This window comes from Dipodomys spectabilis, unplaced genomic scaffold (assembly GCF_019054845.1).
Source record: "Dipodomys spectabilis isolate Male_0828 unplaced genomic scaffold, ASM1905484v1 ptg000157l, whole genome shotgun sequence".
Taxonomy (NCBI): domain Eukaryota; kingdom Metazoa; phylum Chordata; class Mammalia; order Rodentia; family Heteromyidae; genus Dipodomys; species Dipodomys spectabilis.
This window is the reverse complement of record NW_024870834.1, coordinates 8,849,264-8,868,273: the sequence shown is the minus strand read 5'-3', so window position 1 is coordinate 8,868,273 and position 19,010 is coordinate 8,849,264. Positions and strand designations below refer to the sequence as shown.

General features: G+C 41.7%; 2 protein-coding genes across 4 annotated transcripts in view; one reads left to right on the top strand and one right to left on the bottom strand.

Moving 5' to 3' along the window:
- The window catches only part of Spata7 (spermatogenesis associated 7), a 28,264-nt gene extending 21,857 nt beyond the window's left edge, over positions 1-6,407 (top strand). The window contains exons 9-12 of one of the 2 annotated variants that reach the window (XM_042692568.1): positions 1,050-1,103; positions 2,894-2,971; positions 5,361-5,418; positions 5,705-6,407. In XM_042692568.1, the coding sequence (XP_042548502.1) occupies positions 1,050-1,103; positions 2,894-2,971; positions 5,361-5,418; positions 5,705-6,289 (775 nt within the window). In that variant the 3' untranslated portion in view covers positions 6,290-6,407. The remainder of the gene's footprint in view (positions 1-1,049; positions 1,104-2,893; positions 2,972-5,360; positions 5,419-5,704) is intronic. The other variant, XM_042692569.1, reaches the window with a different exon arrangement.
- Positions 6,408-8,704: 2,297 nt separating this feature from the next.
- The window catches only part of Ptpn21 (protein tyrosine phosphatase non-receptor type 21), a 70,555-nt gene continuing 60,249 nt past the window's right edge, over positions 8,705-19,010 (bottom strand). For both annotated transcript variants that reach the window (XM_042692566.1, XM_042692567.1), the window contains exons 14-19: positions 18,869-19,006; positions 17,483-17,704; positions 13,528-13,656; positions 13,156-13,390; positions 12,160-12,320; positions 8,705-11,239 (exon numbers count right to left, since the gene is read on the bottom strand). In XM_042692566.1, coding sequence (XP_042548500.1) covers positions 11,111-11,239; positions 12,160-12,320; positions 13,156-13,390; positions 13,528-13,656; positions 17,483-17,704; positions 18,869-19,006 — 1,014 coding nt within the window. In that variant the 3' untranslated portion in view covers positions 8,705-11,110. The remainder of the gene's footprint in view (positions 11,240-12,159; positions 12,321-13,155; positions 13,391-13,527; positions 13,657-17,482; positions 17,705-18,868; positions 19,007-19,010) is intronic.

Here is a 19,010-nt window from a genome sequence, read left to right as displayed (position 1 = left end):
TCCTATTATAAGCATTTTTCTAATCTGGTTGCCAGCAGTGTAAGTTTTACTAAGAAAATTTTACAAAATTGGGTGCTAAATAAAGATGTCAATGAACTAATTTTGTTAGTGCACTAACAAAAGAAGAGGGACACTACTACAATATTTGTCATCACTATTCATGTAACAAATGATTTCTTCTTGGAAGATGTGCACAATAGGATAGAAGAACCTCACCATTTGAAAGATGTTAATTTGTGATTTTCCTCAGTTGCTAATGCTTGAACTGTCCCTGCTCTTTAGAGGTACCCTTAAAATAACTGCTCATCAGTGCAAGGCTCTAGGCACTCAGCACCTGAGCCAGGTACAGTGGCTGCTCAGCTGTCATCCCAAGTATTTTAGAAACAGAGTGGAAGAATTTCAGTTCAACGTTGGACTGGGCAAAAGTTAGCAAGCCCTCTCACAGGCGCATGGTCTTTGATGAGCCTTAAGTAGGAGGATAACAGTCTGAAGCTAGTACTGGGGCCGAAAGCTAAACCCTGTCTGGAAAATAACCTGAAGTAAAAAGAGGGCTGGAAGTGTAACTCACATGATATAGCAACTTCCCTGAACTGCAGAACAAAGACTACGCTTCATATTTAGTAGTTATAGAATGTTATACCTTGGCCTGGGAATGTGGCTCAGTGGTAGAGTGCTTGCCTAGTATGCATGAAGCCCTAGGTTCGATTCCTCAGTACCACATAAACAGAAAAAGCCGGAAGTGGCGCTGTGGCTCAATTGGTAGAGTGCTGGCCTTGAGCAAAAGAAGCTCAGAGATAGTGCCCAGGCCCTCAAGCTCGAGGACTGGAAAAAAAAAAAAAAGAAGTTATACCTAAACACCAATGATAGCCTAATAGCTGGTAAAGGTCCTACAAAATGATAGTTTCTCTATCAAATTCATTTCCAATGCACACCACGACTAATGTATCATATCTCTGACTAATTATATGTGCTATTGCTCATGTATTACAGTCATTACTTGTTGTATGCCAGCCTTTGTTAGCTAATGTATTTTAACCTTTTCCTTCTAGGACAGTCTGTCAGTATTCCATACAGCTTCCTCCGAAGAATAAACACTACTCTGAGCAAGACTATGGCCCTCTTCTTTCCTCTAGTGGGCATCAATCAGAATTAAGAATCATAGCGCTTGGGGGTTAGAGGTTGGGGCTCAGGTGTTAGGACAGCGGCAGTGAGCCTAAAAGCGTCAGATAGTCAGTTTGAGTCCTAGTCTCAGAGGGAAAACAAAGAACAATCGGGAAAAAAATAACTACATAGCGCCCATTACAAAATAAACTGGCATTGAACATTCATCCCTCTTATGACCCACTTCGGAGCATCATTTTCATCATACATGCCAAATTGGAGAAACTGACCAGAATTTCTGGAATAATTGTCAATTTTATCTTCAGTAGAAATTTGTCTCTTAAGTTACTAATATCTACTCTATCCAATGATTAATAGCTATAATTCTTATCAGTTAAAATGATAAGAGCTTTAGAAAAATGTACATATTTTTAGCAGTCCAACAACCCAGAATACTCTCCTTAGAGGTTTATAACTTTGCAGACAATTGTAGATTTGATTGGTTTAGCTACATTACATTTTGTCAGGAAAGTAATCTATTTTATAGTTTCATTTATTCCCAAACTTGGCCCCTTTTAAGTAAGTCACTGTGAATCAGTCAGTTTTAATACATTTAATAATATTTTTATACAAATTATCTTCACTTATTGTTTCTTCCTCTTATATGCTTTTTCACTGAGTAATGCAGGTTATTTACATTTTCTGTTATTTCACTCATTTCAACAAATTAAATGAAATTTATAATAATATCCTATTATTCCTGTAACAGCTACTAAGATATACTTACCTCATAAGGCAAAATAATAAAGAAATATATCTACATAATTAAAAATTGCCCCTTGATTTTTGTTCACAAATTTTTCTATTACATTTTTTTTCCTTTGCAATATTTTTCATACCATTACAGGAGCTTAGGGCCTCTCATTCTTTGATCTTGGCTGGCCCTCCACTACTTGAACCACACCTTCACTTCAGGCATTTTGCTGGTTAATTGGAGTTAAGAATTTAATGAAATTTTCTGCCTAGCTGGCTGTGAACCATAATCCTCAGATCTCACCCTAGAAAGTAACTAGGATTATAGGGGTGAGGCACTGGCTCCTGGCTGTCCTCTGCATTGAGGGGGGAAAAAAGAAATTGTCCTGCTCAGTAACTTTCTTCACCTAATGCAATGTGTCATCCTTCGAGCAACGAGGCTATCAAGTTACAACTCTAGCTCACGGGCTGGCAGCCTTCCTGCAGGTGCACCCAACCACCTTAGTTACCCTTTCTCTCGTTTAATTCTGATGGTTTTTTCTTTCTTTTTTTTTTGAGTGGGGGTAGGGGGAGGTATCACTCGTGGGAATTAAACTAAGGGCCTGGGCGCTGTCCATGAGTTTTTTCACTCAAGGCTAGTGCCTACCACTTTGAACCACAGCTCCACTTCCAGTTTTCTGGTGGTTAATTAGAGATAAGTCTTATGGATTTTCTTGGCTTTGAAGGCAATCCTTAGATCTCAGCCTCCTAAGTAGTTAGGATGATAGGTGTGAGCCACCAGCACCTGGCTCTGATGATTTTTTTCATTGCTACAAATGTTGTAGAAAGCTATTAAGTTTTACCCCATTAGATGATACTTTTTTAGTAAATATCTTTACATAGTTTGAGAAGTCTGACATAACCCTCTTAATAATAATAATAGTAATAAAAATAATAGAATGTAATAGTAGAGACAGGTAAATCCGATGAAGTACTTGTTTCCTTCAGTTTTTTGGTGTACGTGTGCAGAGTATAATGCTGTGTTTCCTTGCCTTTGCAGTGAAGAAGAGCTTTTGTATCTAAGTTTCATTGAAGATGTAACAGATGAAATTTTGAGAATTGGTGTATTTTCCAACAGGTTAGTTTTTTACTTGTATTGTGACAGTTGACATGTACAATTAAATATTTTTCATATAGTGTTAACTTTTTAAGTTACTTCTACATATTAAGAAAAAGTATTTTTTAAGATCATCTTGTAGTTGATACCAAGTTATAAAGATTCTTTAATTCATACTTCAGGGCAAGTTCACAGTTTGGGAGACTTATGGAGACGAAAAATTATTTTATTTAAATACTGTATCTCAAGTTAGACAAAGAATGTAATCAATACCTTACTTATGTAACTGTAACCCCTCAATACAATAAATTGACACTAAATTTTTTAATACTATATCTCTCTATAACAGATGAGTAAAATACATTGAGATTTTTGCTTCCTGGGGCCAAACTCCATTTCACCATGTGCCACCACTGTGGAAATGAAAAGCATTGTTGTTCTGTTGCTACTATGGGATCTGGTAAAATAAAGACAAATCTAAAGCTAGGCTTGCAAAAAAAGTGAAATGGAAATCTTGCCTGATCAGATCAGATGTTGTCTATCTTTTTGTCCTGGGATTTGAACTCAAGGTCTTGGACTTGCCTTGCAAAGGAGGCTCTTGAGCCACCCTCATATCCCTACTAAATACTTAAGGAAGCTGTGCTGAATCCAGCGTAAACATTTCTGGGTCTAAAGTTTGCTGGGCATAAGGCCCTACTTCATGTGGTGTAGCACAGGACCCCTGTGGATTCTCATGTTTTTTCAGTTGCAATAGCAAGCAAGTGCAGACATTTGTAGTGAGGTATTTCTATCTCTACATCAAGTATTTAAAATTTAAGGCAGATACTTCACCATTGGTGTAAACAGCTATCCCAAAAGATCTAAGTTTTATAAAAGTTGAATTTTAAAGTTTACATATATGCTAGGCTCTGGTGGCTCATGCAGGTAATCCTGCCTACTCAGGAGGTTCAGATCTGAGGATCCTGTTTCAAAGGCAGCTGGGGCAGGAAAAGCTGTGAGACTTATCTCCAATAAAACACTCAGAAAACCAGAAGTGGTCTGTGGCTAGAGCACTAGCCTTGAGCTAAAGAGCTGAGGGACAGTGCCCAGGCCTAGTTCAAGCCCCACAACCAACAACAAAAAAAAAGTTTACATAATAGTTTCATATTGGTAAGATGAAAAAGCTTTCAAGATGTTTTTCAACAATGTGAATATACTTAACAGTATTGAACTGTACTTTTAAAAATGGTTGAGCTAGGAACCCATGACTTACGCTAGGATTATAGAATCCTAGCTACTCAGGAGGCTGAGATCTGAGGATCTCAGTTTGATGCCAGCCCAGGCAGAAAAGTCAGTGAGTCTTATCTCCAAAAATCTATTCAGAAAAAGCTTCAAGTGGCTTTATGGCTCAAGCCTTGAACACAGAGAGGCTCAGGAGTCTAGGCCCTCAGTTCAAGCCCCAGGACTGGCTAAAAATAAAAATAAATAAAAGGTTGAATTTGCAAATCATCTTTTTTTTGGGGGGGGGGGGGTCCAGTCGTGGGGCCTGAACTCTGGGCCTGGGCGCTGTCCCTCAGCTCTTCAGCTCAAGACTAGCGCTCTACCACTTGAGCCACAGCGCCACTTCCGGCCTTTACTGCTTATGTGGTGCTGAGGAATCAAACCCAGGGCCTCAGGCATACAAGGCTAGCGTTCTACCACTGAGCCACCTTCCCAGCCCCAAGGAGAACATTCTTAGGGAGGAACAGAAGTGTGCAATGCCTCTGTGCCTCTGGTCATATAAAATAGTATTTATCAAAATGAATTCCAGGAAATGGAAAAAATGGTTGAAAACTGAACATTGTGGTACACAACTGTAATCCCAGAACTTGGAGGCAGAGGCAGGAAGAATATGAGTTTAAAGTCAGTATTGGCTACATAGTGAGATGGTTTCTAACAAAAAAGGTTTGACAATCAAGTTTAAAAATAACTGAAATTTTCTAATTAAAATGGCAAAGATGGCAAATTTTAATGGTGTTTTAGCCACAAAATATGTATTTATACTTAAAATGTTATATTTTTCTCTTAGAATTATGAGATTATTCACTGAAGGATTTGTGAATATGTGTATGTGTATATATCTGTGTGTACATGCATGTGTTCACATGCCAGTACTGGGGTTTGAACTCAGGGCCTTGGGTGCTGACCCTGAGCTTCTTTGCTCAGAGCTAGCACTCTACCATTTGAACCACAACTCCATTTCCAGCTTTTTGGTGATTAATTAGAGGTAAGAGTCTCCAGACTTTCCAGTCTCCTTCCTAGACTAGATCCTCGTATCTTAACCTCCTAAGTAACTAGAATTACAGACAGGAGCCACCAGTGCCCAGCCCTAGCTTTCATTGTAAGACATTAAAAGTTTTAAAACATTAACATTTTTGTTTATCATTTGTAGGTTTTTAGAACGCCTATTTGAGCGACACATAAAAGAAAATAAACACCATTTGGAAGAGGTTTGTCTTCCCTTAGAGCCTCATTAGAAAAACCTTTAAAAATTTTAAAGTTTTTTTGTTGTAGATTTGTTGTTTGGTGGGGTGGTTTGTGAGTGTGAAGGTCCTGTGGCTTGAGCTCAAGTCCTAAGTGCTGTACCTGAGTTTTTGTACTCAAGACTACTATCATTGTGGGCGATATGAAAGCAGCAGGAGAATGAAAACTACTAATCCTCCTGAGATAGTCTGCAGACAAAAGTCATTAAATTCCATTATCTTAATAAAAGTAGTCTTACTTTCTTAATCCTAGGGGAAAATGCGCCACCTGCTGCAAGGCCTGAAGATAGACTTGGGCTGCCTGTGCGAGGAAAATTCAGACAAGCTAAATGAAGTTGACAGATTGAATGTACTTGACCTTTCAAAGGCTATGAATTCAAAACAAAATGAATTGAAACATGAAACTGATATAGCATTTCAACAGGAATATCGACAATACCAAAAGGCTTTGGATCTGTTACTGTCTGCACCAAAGAACGAGAATGAGATGTTCTCCTCACCTGGTGAATTTATCATGCCCCCCTATAAGCCAAAATATTCAGAAAATGTCACAGTTCAACAGGTGAGTGACGAAAGCAATCTTGGACCAGCAACTTGGGGTGAAAACCATCCAGGAATTTCAGACCATTTAATAGACCACCAAACCTCTGTACATGTCATTGAAGGTGACAATGACACTGAAAAGGCTGAGAATTCGAGTGAATTATATTCTCGTAGCACATTACTGTCCCCGTCTGGTCAGGTCTCTGGCATCAAAGGTGACAATAATCATGACAAGGAATTACCAACTCATCAAATCATGGAAATGAGCATTGAAGACTGCGCTTTAGATATTTGATCATCATTAATAAATACCCCAGATGGCCAGTAACTCAATATATTTTCTTTGTTTTCCTCTTATATGTTAAGATTTCTGTATAGTTTTCAATGCTAATTAATAAATGGCTATAAATTTAGTGGATTTATACAACACACTTATTACTGTCTAAAGAATCTAAGCAATGTAGGTAAAGTCCTTTGCTCTGCATCTCCTAAGACTACACTCAAGGCAGCATTCCAGATGTGATCTCATCCAGTAACTTGCAGAGGGAGCAGCATCTGCTTCCAGTCTCTTTAGTTATTGGCAGAATTCTTCTTGCAGCTACAGATCTCACAGCTTAATTTTACTGCTTGATGGTAGCCAGACTGCCTTCAGTTTCCTGTCACTAGGCCCTCAAGCACACGGCTATTGCCTTTTCTAGACTTACATTAGCCTCTCTGGACAAGCAAAGAAGACTGCCATTAAGATGGAATCTCACATAATTTACTTTCAGCAGTATATTCCTATCACCTTTGCCATTTGTTTTTGGTTTCAAGTAAGGTCACAGGATTCTCCCGCACTTAAGAGTTGTGAGGATACTATTCAGGGAGTGGATGTCCAAAGGTGGATAGTTCTGTAATCCAGGAGCATATTTTACGCAGACATAGACTTCTCAGGCAATGGGAAATAGCTTGTGGTCGTAACAGGTTTTGAAGTAGAACACCTTTCTACAGTGTCTTTGACTTTCTCACTTTTCCTCAATATTAAAAGCCCAAGGAACTTTTTCATTATGAGTAAGCTGGGGCACTTCTCAGCATCTGAAATATCGTCATCTCTTGTGAGTCCCAACACTTTATCAGACGTGTCTGCTACCTTCCCCTTATGCTTTACATCATGAGGAAAATCCTCACCATTAAGTCTCAGGATAGACACCTCTGATAATGTGCTTTCAACTATTTATAATAGTATGATTGAATATTAAATACCTGTCATGTATACTTTCATTCCAAGCTACCCGGGAGGATAAAGAGTATTATCCCAGTCTTAAAACCAGTGACCTCAGCTGGGCGCCGGTGGCTCACGCCTGTAATCCTAGCTACACAGGAGGCTGAGATCTGAGGATCACGGTTCAAAGTCAACCTGGGCAGGAAAGTCCGTGAGACTCTTCTCTCCAATAAACCACTAGGAAACTGGAAATGGTGCTATGGCTCAAGTGGTAGAGTGCTCGCCTTGAGCCGAAGAGCTCAGGGACAGCGCCCGGGCCCAGAGTTCAAGCTCCACGACCAACTAAAAACAACAACAAAAAATGGTCTCCAACTTTTGGCTAAACCACTGTTTCCAAAAGGAAACAGTTCCAATATCAGTCTCCGTGGAGCTAGGGAAGCTACTGGTTGTAAAAGGAGTCTCCCAAGCTTTCTTGTCTAGGCTAGCCTTTGAACTGTCATCACTTTTTTTTGCTTTGTATAAAACCTTGCTGGAAGCAAATTCTCCTAAATATCCAAAGAATTTCTATTATATTTATATAATTTGTGTGTACACATATGTATATCATCTTTTAAATACATCTACTTCAATCTCCATCACCAAAATAGTATAATACATATCATAAATAATATTTTATGCCGGGTGCTGGTGGCTCACTCATCTGTAATCCTAGCTACTCAGGACGCTGAGATCTGAGGACTTATCTCTAATAAACTAATCAGAAAAAACCTAAGTCGAGCTATGGCTCAGGGACAGTGGCCAGGCCCTGAGTTCAAGCTCTAGGACCAGCCAAAAAAAAGGTATTATATATAATATATATTTATATAATACATATATATTTACTTTGTGAACACTAGCATATCAACCTGTCTGAAATGAAGCTGGCTGTGTCACACTCATCAGTTATCAGTTCATCAGACATTGCTATACTCTCCTCCCTCCTCTGTGTTTCTGGCTAGACATTTCTTTCTGGAAGTTTCTAAGGAATCACAGGTCCAGTTTCTTTTCTGATCCTGTCGAAATGTTTTAATACTAAATTCTAGGGCTTTCTGAGTGCTTTACAATAGATGTTCTAGAAGAAAATAAAAAGAGCAATTAGAATTCCAATATTATAAAATGAGAACTTACTATGCTGGAACCATCTAGAAAATTCCACCCAATGTCCTTCATGACGGCAGGCACTCCTGCCTGATCAGTGGAAGCACTGGTTTATATAGTCTATTTCTTGCAGCAGTGTACATTTTGGTACGAAATTAATATGGAACTAAAAGACACTAAGATACATGAAGCCTTGTGGATCTGGCAGAGAGTAACATCCTAACATGGTAAACCATAAAATTTCAAAGTCCAAGAACATACATTTACTTGTATTTAGAATTTTTTTCATACCAACTTGGGTTAAAATTTTTTAATTACTTGGCTCTTCAGAGTGATAGGCTTTTAAGAGTGACAGATTTATTACAACAGGAATACAAGTATGTCATATATTACTCTTTATTTAGACTTTCATTTTACAATATGTTCTTGTCAACAGGACACTTCAAAATGTTTAAGCCCAATAGAAAAGCATTTCTTAATCGTACCATTGGAAAAATAAAACCAGACAAATTCCTGCCGGTGGTTTGTACGTGGGAAGTACTTCTGACTCCATTTTTCTGGGGAGCTGTCTCACTTGTCTATTATTATTATTATTATTATTATTATTATTAAAACAGTTTTTAGGACAGTTTTAGATTTAAAATTGCTCTCTTGTTCCTGAGAAGTGTGTGTACTTTCAATGTTTACTTTCCTCGGTATCTCTGGAGCTTTCCCCTCGGGCGGCTGGTTTCTGGTAAGTCGGTTAGGCTGGCTTACACTGCAGACGGCAGTGCTGTCTCATGGAGGACGGCTTTTCTAGTGCTCAGAGTAGTGAGCTCAGCCGCTTTAGAATTGATAGGGGAACCAGAACAATGCCTAGAACATGGTAATTGCTCCAAATAACTACAGGTTGGACATTCTGGAAGCTCTCTATTGTGAGCAAACAGCCTCGGAAGGGAAAAGGAGATGGCTTTTAATATGAATGTACTACTTCATTCTCACCGGCTCAATATAACTGGACAAGGCAAGACACCAGATGGCTCTGCCCAGTGGGATGGACCCAAACAAGATGGAGGGAGGGGATCCAGTACCTAAAACTGATCCTGGGAGTAAAGTTAGGAGATTAAGAAGGGAGCTAAAGTGTAAGTACCTCTTGAAAACCACAGCATTTCCTGGTACCCTCACAAATTTCAACTGTGTTTTGGAGAAGAGTTCCAACTATCATAAATCATTCTCTTCTTTCAATTAGAAAAAAAATACAGCTTCTTAAAGGCTGTGTGTGTGTGCGTGTGTGTGTGCACGCATGCGTGCGCACCAGTACTACAACTTGAGTGAGGTCTTGTGCTCTCAGCTTTTTTGCTCAGGTCTACTGCTCTACAACTTAGCCACACCTCCACTTCTGGCTTTTTGCTTGTTAATTTGGAAATGAGTTTCCTGGACATTTTTGCTGGGGCTGGCTTTGAACTGCAATCCTCAGACCTCAGGTCCCTGAGTAGCGAGGATTACAGGCATGAGCCACCAGTACCTGGCTTCTTCAAAGTTTCTTTGATAATATGAACCTGAATTTGGAAGAGAAAGAGAGGGAGGGGAGGGGAGAGGAATAGAAGTGGAGAGAGAGAGGGAGAGGGAGAGACTACAGATTTTGGTGGAACGATTCTACGGAAACAATAAGCCACTGAGAGTAACTAGACAGTGAGAGGCGGTAAATTCTCTGGGGTCAACCCTCAGACTCCCAAGCCCCAACTCTCCTAACTAGGCTAAGTCTGAGTAAGGTAATACTGCAGCTTTTGTGAAGACTAAGATGTCCAGCACTTACCATCACAGACCACTTACTCTTCCTTGTCATCCTACATACTCTAATCCTTCTCTTTGAAACGCTTATAAAACAATGTCCATCATTACTGTCTTAAATATAAAGCAATGCATATATAAAAACTCAGATTATGGTTGTTTTTCAAAAGTGCTTAAAACCATCCTATGTCATTGTTTTACACTTCATTTTTCCAACCCCCAAAAGGTCAAACTCATTTAGATTTATGAATAATTCTGAAAAAAAAATAGTGAATCTGATTCTCCTATATTTTAACGTGCCTTCATTCTTGTTTCTTCTGTGTGAATTGACTGGTTTCAGTATTGTAGCAAGTTGAGTTCTTGTTTGGAAAATACAGAAGGTACAAATATATAGAATTTTTAGGATAAAAAATTTTCTGAATATAAAAATGCTTTCCATACTTCAAAATAACACTTTTAGCTTCTCATTAGAGTTCTGGGCTCGGTAAACAGACCATGAAGTACCCAAGGGTTTTTTGTTTTGTTTTTTCTTTTTACATAACAAAAGATAACAACATGGTTTTAAATACAAAGTTATGTAAGGACCACTCAATCTGTGGATCATCCCCACAGAATGTTCAGTTTCTAGCTGAGAAAAACCCCTAAATATTTTAGTCATAAAACTCCATTATCAAAAACTAGCTTAAGATGGAAATCTATGAGCCATTAGGATTTGCCAGAATAACCCAGCGTAGCTTCAGTAAAACAGAGAATTGTCTAGAAAATACAATCTCCAAAATGTGTGCAAGTACTGCAAATCAGACAGACCAGGGCAGGACAGTCATGTCCTGTCCAAGTCACGTCCTTGTTTGTCCTCCAGCACAGTTCTGAGGTCCCGAATCCCCTTCTTCAGCCTTGTGCTTTGCATATTGCCTTCAGTGCGTAGCTATTCATAATGGCCTTTCCAGATGCATCTTCACATGGCTCAAGCGTTGAGGAGCAAGTGTGATGGCTGGGCAGTGTGGGAGCTTAGATGAGCCTGGAGCTTTTCAGGAACTGAATGAGAGCTCTGTACACGAACGTGTACTGGCAGAGGGTCTGCACCAGCATCATCCTCTGCTGTCTCAACATACCCAGCACTCTCGGGATGTCCAGCACCTAGGGAAGAGCAGCGATGGTGAAGGGAACGCACTCCCTGGGGGACACAAAAGGCTACGGAAGCTGCTGTTCCAGCAGGAGGCTGGCTTGCTGGAGGGAGGCACGGCTCAAGTGGTAGAGTGCTTCCCTAGAAAGCTCGCTAGAACATGGGCAGTCTCCTCTAGCCCACAGTGGCCTACATCTGATTCATTTTAACTGCAAACAAGACATCTGCCAGGCACTGGTGCCTCACACCTATAATCTTGGCTACTCAGGAGGCTGAGACTTAAGGATTGCAGCTAAAAGCCATCCTGGGCAGGCAAGTCCATTAGATTCTTACCTCCAGTTAACCAGAAGTGGAGCTGTGGCTCAAAGTGGTAGAGCACTAGCTTTGAGCACAAAATCTTAGGGATAGCCTAGGCCCCAAGCCCCACAATGGACCAAAAACAAACAAAAACAAACAGAAAATATATGACATCCATAAGGAATATTCCTCAACATTCTTTGGCTATCTGGGTCTGGTTTTAAGTCATCTCTCATCAGATAACCAAGATTGAACAAAAACTCACTGTTGCCAACTGTGACCCCGCATCTGGCTCAGCATTTCCCACAGAGCGCACTGGGCTGCACTCATCATCTTTGAAATGTTGGTTGATATTATGGGAAAAAGTTTTGCATTCAAATTGGAAAAACAACAACAACAACAAATGGATAAAACTAAACAGCCTTATTTACCACATGACCTCTCAGTCTTCAGTCTGCTAGCTAGAACTGAGAAATCTGCAAAACTTACTCTTGTCAGCAATACATAACATGCGGAGGTCACCACAGTCCCGGGCAATGTGAGCACAAAGACCTCCTAGTCTAGTCTCCTTTCTAGTCTGATTTCCAGCCCTCTGATCTTCCCACCGAAAAAGGTCAGGCTTAATCTAAGGCGTCACCTCATTGTGTTCCAGACAGGCAATCATGATCTCTGACAAGATGACCACGCCAGTCCTTCCCACTCCGGCACTGCAGTGGACCAACAGTGGAGGGTTGGGGCTCTTTGGTTCACCTGTACTATTTGTGTGGCGTCGAACAGATTGGATCTCTTCAAGGTATGCTGTAAAGAATAACATTAAAAAAAAAAAACTGCATGTTCATATCCATTGTTAAGAATACTGCAGATAGCCGGGCACCAGTGGCTCACACCTGTGATCTTAGCTACTCAGGAGGCCAAGATCTGAGGATCCTGGCTCAAAGCCAGCCTGGACAGGAAAGTCCATGAAATTCTCATCTCCAATTAATCACCAGAAAACCAGAAGTGGAGCTGTGGCTCAAAGTGGTAAAGTGCTAGCCTTGAGCACAAAAGCTCAGGGACAGCACCCAGACCCTGAGTTCAAGTCTCCAACTGACAAAATAAAACCAAAACAAAACAAAGAACACTGTAGATAATAAAGCTGGGCACCAGGGAACCAGTCCCAACCCCTCCCTGTGACCTATGGGCAGAGCCAGCACCTCAACCAAGGAAAGGGAGGACAGACACAGAGAAGCAATGGACACACTACTTGCTAACAAAACTGGCCCTTAAAAACAACTTACTTGAAGTCCCCCCACCACAAAACATTCCTGTTGTTTATTTTAAAACAAGTCCCATCAGGAGGCTGAGATCTGAGGATCAAGCTTTGAAACTAGCCTGGGCAAACAAATTCCCCAAACTCATCTCCAATTAACCAGTAAAAAGCCGGAAGTAGACATGTGGCTCAAATGGTGAAGCACCAGCCTTAAGAGAAAGCGTGCAAGTCGCCGAATTCAAGCCCTAGTACTGGCACAAAAAGAACTGTAAAAAATAATAATAATTTTTAAAAACTAAACCAAGTCCCAAGTCCCAAATCCCAACCTAAGGAACAGATTTCAGAAGCCTAAGCCTGAAGCTCTCCTGGAACAGAGACACTTACATAAGAAGCCCTTGAGGTCTTCAGGACAGCCATGCTCAGGCCAGTCTGTGTACTGGAGGTGCCACACTGTCCTCTCCTGTCCTGTGAGGAGGTGCTTCATCTTCAAGCCTGTGGTGGCGTAGCAGCCAGAGTCGGTGCGGAATCGGGTGGTGATCTTAAACCTTCCATAGGTGACAGTGTTATGCCTGGAACCAAGTCGTGGCCAATACCTGAAGCTCTTCTCTCTCCCACCCTCCTGTGAAAGACAAGCAGAGCTCAACAGCAGCACAGGATCCAGCCGCAGACCCAGAGAACCTGAAATGCAGCGCCCCAGTCCCACCCTGCCCTTTCCTCTACAGACCAAGGAAATCAAGGAAGAGAATGAGCGCATACCTCTTCCGCCGTCACCATCGCTATAATCGCAACTCCCTGCTCCCATACCATCTGCCAGAAATCCTGACAGGTATTCTGTAATGGACCCTGGGTGGCAATATAATCCCACTCAATTCCACTAACAGAGACCTGAAATCGGAAAAAGGTTATAAATTACTCTGTACATGAAAAACATATAGATATATTCATGGCACAACTGAAAAATGGACTGGGTTATTCAGCAGTTAGGACATACCTTATGCTTTTCTTTGAAGACAATGCCCTTTACCCTACATAAATATACATATGTATGTATGTATATATATACACACATACACTTTGCATATATATGTAGATGAATATATACTTTATACATATATGTATATGCTTTATATATCTGTAGACATGTGTGTGTGTGTATATGTGTGTATGTGAATTCATGTAGCAATATGCTAACCCTGAAATCTCTGTTTTTAATATAAATGAAAATGCTTCCTACTGAGTAGAAATATACTGTGCCAGGCACATAGGAAGTACTCAGTAAGCAGCTATGATTGCTGTGACATTTCAAAAATACCAACTTCATAGTACCGAGATTTCAAACACAATTTCCACCAGGAGCTGGTGGCTTATGACTGTAATCCTAGATACTCTGCAGGCTGAGATCTGAGGATCAAGGTTCTAAGTCAGCCTGGGGAGACAAATCTGGGACTCTTAACCAGCAAAAAGCAAGAAGTGAATCTATGGCTCAAGTGGTAGAGTGCCATACTTGAATGAAAAAACTAACCAAGAATGCAAGACCCTGAGTTCAAGCCCCAGTACTAGCACAAAAACAAACATAAATAAAACACAATTTCCCATCACAAAGTATTAAATATGTTGGAAAATGGGCTAATAATCAAGCCAAAACCTAAGTTAAATGTCAGATTTCCAGGGGGAAAAAAATTTCATATTAAATGTTTTCTCATCTTGATCTTGAGTCAAGATTACTCTCCAGAATAATACCAAGTTTTCCACTTGAGATTTAACACACTTGAACGGTATCTAATGTCACAGAGTCATTGCGGGATTTATTGTCAGGAAAGGAAACCTGGGCTAAATCTTAGCTCCAGGATTCAAGGATTCAAAACACAGAACACCTTGCCAGGCCTATTCCACACACTCTGCCACCCTCTCCCTGAGCACCTGCTCAGCGAGCATGGGGTGGACACAAATGACCACAAGGGTTGGACAGATGGGCACCCCTCAACTGAGGTCCTGTAACAGGCAAGTGGGAGATTGAGGGGTCAACCCAATCTGCCCAATTCTGAAGCTCAAACTCTTTCCATGACTCTTCCATTTGCCACTGAAGACTGAAATGAACTATAGAAGCACACCTCCATTCAATTCTTATTTATCCACTCATAAAAGACTAGATCAGATATTCAAAAAAAAGAAAAACAGGCTGGGTATCAGTGGCTCACACCTAGAATCTAGAGACTCCAGAGGCTGAGATCTGAGGATTGAGGTTCTAAGCCAGCCCCACCCCGCCCAGCCCAGGGAAGGAAAATCCTAGAGAGATTTTTTTTTTGGGGGGGGGGGGTGGGGGGTGGGCAGCCCTAGGGCTTGAACTTAGGGCCTGGGCACTGTCCCACACACTGAGCCTCTTTTGCTCAAAGCTAGTATTCTATCACTTGAGCCACAGCACCATTTGAAATAGAACCAAAGAGGGCTTTATGCATGCTAGGCAATCACTCTACCACTAGGCCACATTCCCAGCCCCCTAGAGACTTATCTCCACTTAACCACAAAAAGCCAGAAGTGGAGCTGTGGCTCAATTGGTAGAGTGCTAGCCTTGAACAAAAAAGCTCAGGAACAGTACTCCCACCTTAAGTTCAAGCCCCAGTACTGGCACTAAAAACAAACAAACAAACAAACAAAACCTCAGAATACTACGTGCATAGATTCCTCAAACCATCAAAGGTACAAATGAGCACATACAGATTGCCAGGTGTTCAGAAAACCCTCAGGGGTAAGACTGGTCTCGTAGCAAATAAGATTTGCACGCTGAAGAAAATGTGGGAAAGAAGAAAATCAGCTCCTGGCTACAAAAGCATACCCAGAAGACAGAGTACTGGGCTGTATTCAGCCACCAGTTGCAAGAGATCCCTTTCCCGTTTTAATGGGGGCAACGCTGCCCTGGTTAAATGGCCTCACCCTGCTTCCTGGGAAATGGTGCTGCTTCCTAGAGCAAGGTGATACTCAAAAGCAATCAAAAATTATATGAAGTAAAATAAGCCAGACCCAGAGAAGCATAGGTTGCATGGTTTCCCTCATTGCTGATAGCTAGCATATGTCTATAAGTTTACAAGTAAACACACCGGACGGTTCAAAGAAAAATACACTGGGACACGATAAATTATACAGGTCTCCATCTAGACAGTCACATGCACTGAGACTAAAGGAAGATATTCTTAGGGGAGGAACACAAAGGTACAAAACCTATGTTCATCAGAGCATATAGCTTTTATTGCAGGGTGCCAGTGGCTCACGCCTGTTATCCTACCTACTCAGGAGGCTGAACTCTGGGACCACACTTCGAAGCCAACCTGGGCAAAAAAGTCACTGTGAGATTCTCATCTCCAATTAACCACTCAAAATCTGGAAGTGGTGCAATGACTCAAAGTGATAGAGCACTAGCCTTGAGCAAAAGAGCTCAGAGACAGCACCCAAGCCCTGAGTTCCAGCCCCACAACCAACACATACACACACAAAAATGTATCAAAACAAACTCCAGGAAATAGAAACAAGGTTTTCTTCTTTGTTGCTGTTTTTGTTTTCTTTTCCTTTTGTCTTGTTTATTCGTTTACCTGTCTTTAGGAGGATAAGGCGACACAGAAATAGAGTGACAAAGGGTGAACAAATGCAGCAGGGGTACTCACTGGACAATGTGGAAAATGAACTATACAACTTGTGGTTGGGGACCACAAGGGAAAAACTGGGAGAAGAGTGAGGGAAGGGGTGACATTGTCTACCAGGAAATGTACTCATTACCTGACTGACTTAACTGAAACTCCTCTGTACATCACCTTTATAATAATCATTCAAAATGCACAAAGAAAAAAGAAGAAAGCACAAACATAAATACAAAACTTGCAAAAATAGATGAAATAAAAACGACAGTGACCATGCCAAGAAAACAGGTGACTCCTTCCTAAACAAAAGCTTTGTGAACGCCATCCAAAAGCCCAAACACCAGGCTGGGGACATCTTGGGTGGCAGAGCACCCACCGAGCATGCCCTGGGGGGTACCCCAAAACCACCACTACCACCAAAACAAAACAGAAGCAGCCTGACACATTAGCTACACAGAAGAAAACAAAAAACGCATGCAGTTTTGTGGTGAGGGAAAACTAGCAATTTGGCAGCTCCGGTGAGAATTGATGAGCTTGAAAGAAGACTGCAGCCGGGCGCTGGTGGCTCACGCCTGTAATCCTAGCTACTCAGGAGGCTGAGATCTGAGGATCGAGGATCAAAGCCAGCCCGGGCAGGAGAGACCATGAGACTCCTATCTCCAATAAACCACCAGAAAACCGGAAGTGGCGCTGTAGCTCAAGTGGTAGAGCACTCGCCTTGAGCTGAAGAACTGAGGGACAGCGCCCAGGCCCAGAGTTCAAGCCCCACGACCGACAAAAAAAAAGAAAAAGAAAGAAAGAAGACTGCAGACTGAGAGAGACAAAGTTCTAAAGCCAGCAAGGAAAGTGCTCCCTGAGTCCTGGTAACAATATTGGAACACAGTGGTTAGCCTCGCCTGGGGAGGACTTAACTTCATCAGCCTCAGTCTGACACTTTTTTTTTTTCCTAGCTCTGGTATATGAATTCTCCAGCTTATAACATAGTTGTCAACACGGTTCAAAACCAGGGCATTTGTAGAATACAAACACAAATACAATTCTGACCATTCTGATAACCCCAGGCCATTCGGCTCCTTTCTCACCTTAATATGTGAAGCGTTGATGTAGCCAGTGTTGTTTTCCTTAGTGGGGACCAGCTCCACTCTGGCGTCCTCGTAGGGAAGCACGTCCTGGAACCGGTTCCTTTCTGCATTTTCAGGAAGGCGGGCGGTGGAGCACTCCCCATCCACCAGCCGTCTCTTAAGAATCCTCTCATATTCGGTGAACACTGTTCCCTGCTCTAACCGCTGCTCCAGGACTTTGCACTGTGCAAGAGAATGTGTGGAATACAATGAATGCGGTCACATGCTGTGGCACGCCACGGCGTGCTTCACAAAGCTCGTCTTCTGCCTCAAGGCTGCATTACCAAATATTGAGAAGTGTACCCACAGTTAAACTGAAAAATTTCAACAAGCCATACAAGAGTTAACAGGGAAAACTGGTGAGAACATATGCAAACAATCATCTATTTCTAGAGTTGAAAACTAGCTCCAAGCAAACTGTTAAAAATCTGTTGTCTCTAACTACCTTTCTCTAAAGTGAATCCCTGCACCGCGCCCCAACCCCCCCCCCCCCCCCCTCTCCCGCAACATGAACATGAATTCTCCTGGCAAACAGTAAACCTCCACAGGAGAATTAGTTCCAACGTCTGGGAACAATGCTCCAACCTGTAAAAAGTGACATGTGAGATACTAAAAAGTAAACACTGATTTATACCTCCAGATCCAGTTGTAAGTTAGAAGACTCCTGTCTGACTTTAAGATAGCAAAATCTCATAGAAAATATACCTCCCCACAAGAGGAAATTTTACAAGGGTTAGTGGACTATATACTCTTGAGATAAAAAAAAAAGTAATGAAATCAGTCCTATCGTGTGTGTGTGTGTGTGTGTGTGTGTGTGTGTGTGTGTGTGTGTGTGTGTGTGTGTGTGTGTGTGTGTGTGTGTGTGTGTGTTTTGTTCTCATCTTTTCTTAATTTTGCTGGTCATGGGGCCTGAACTCTGGGCCTGGGCGCTGTCCCTCAGCTCTTCAGCTCAAGGCTAGCGCTCTACCACTTGAGCCACAGCACCACTTCCAGCTTTTTCTGCTTATGTGGTGCTGAGGAATCGAACCCAGGGCCTCATGCATGCAAGGCAAGCGCTCTACACTGAGCCACCTTCCCAGCCCCATTTGTTCTCATCTTTAAGGCTAGCAAAAATCAACCGCCCCAAGGGACTGAAAGAAGGCAAAGGAGCATATTCAGAACAACACTTACTCAACACTGGAACCTAAAATTATCTATCAAGACATTAGACATCCATTTGCCCCGTAACACTCACTCACGACTATTCAATCATTCTAAAAGAATTCACAGAAACCACAACCAAGGCACTCATGTTCCGCCTTCCTGGGCTCCCCTGGGAAGGCAGGAAGCCAGGTGTGGCGTACGTACCCTCTCATCATTCGTCGCTCTGGTAGACACTTCCTTCCCTTCATCAGGCAGAGGCAATCGAGACAGGGAGAGTCCGTTGAGGGCAGCCAACTTAAGGGGGCCAATTTTTTTTGCATCCACTCGAGACTTTTTCATTCCCTGG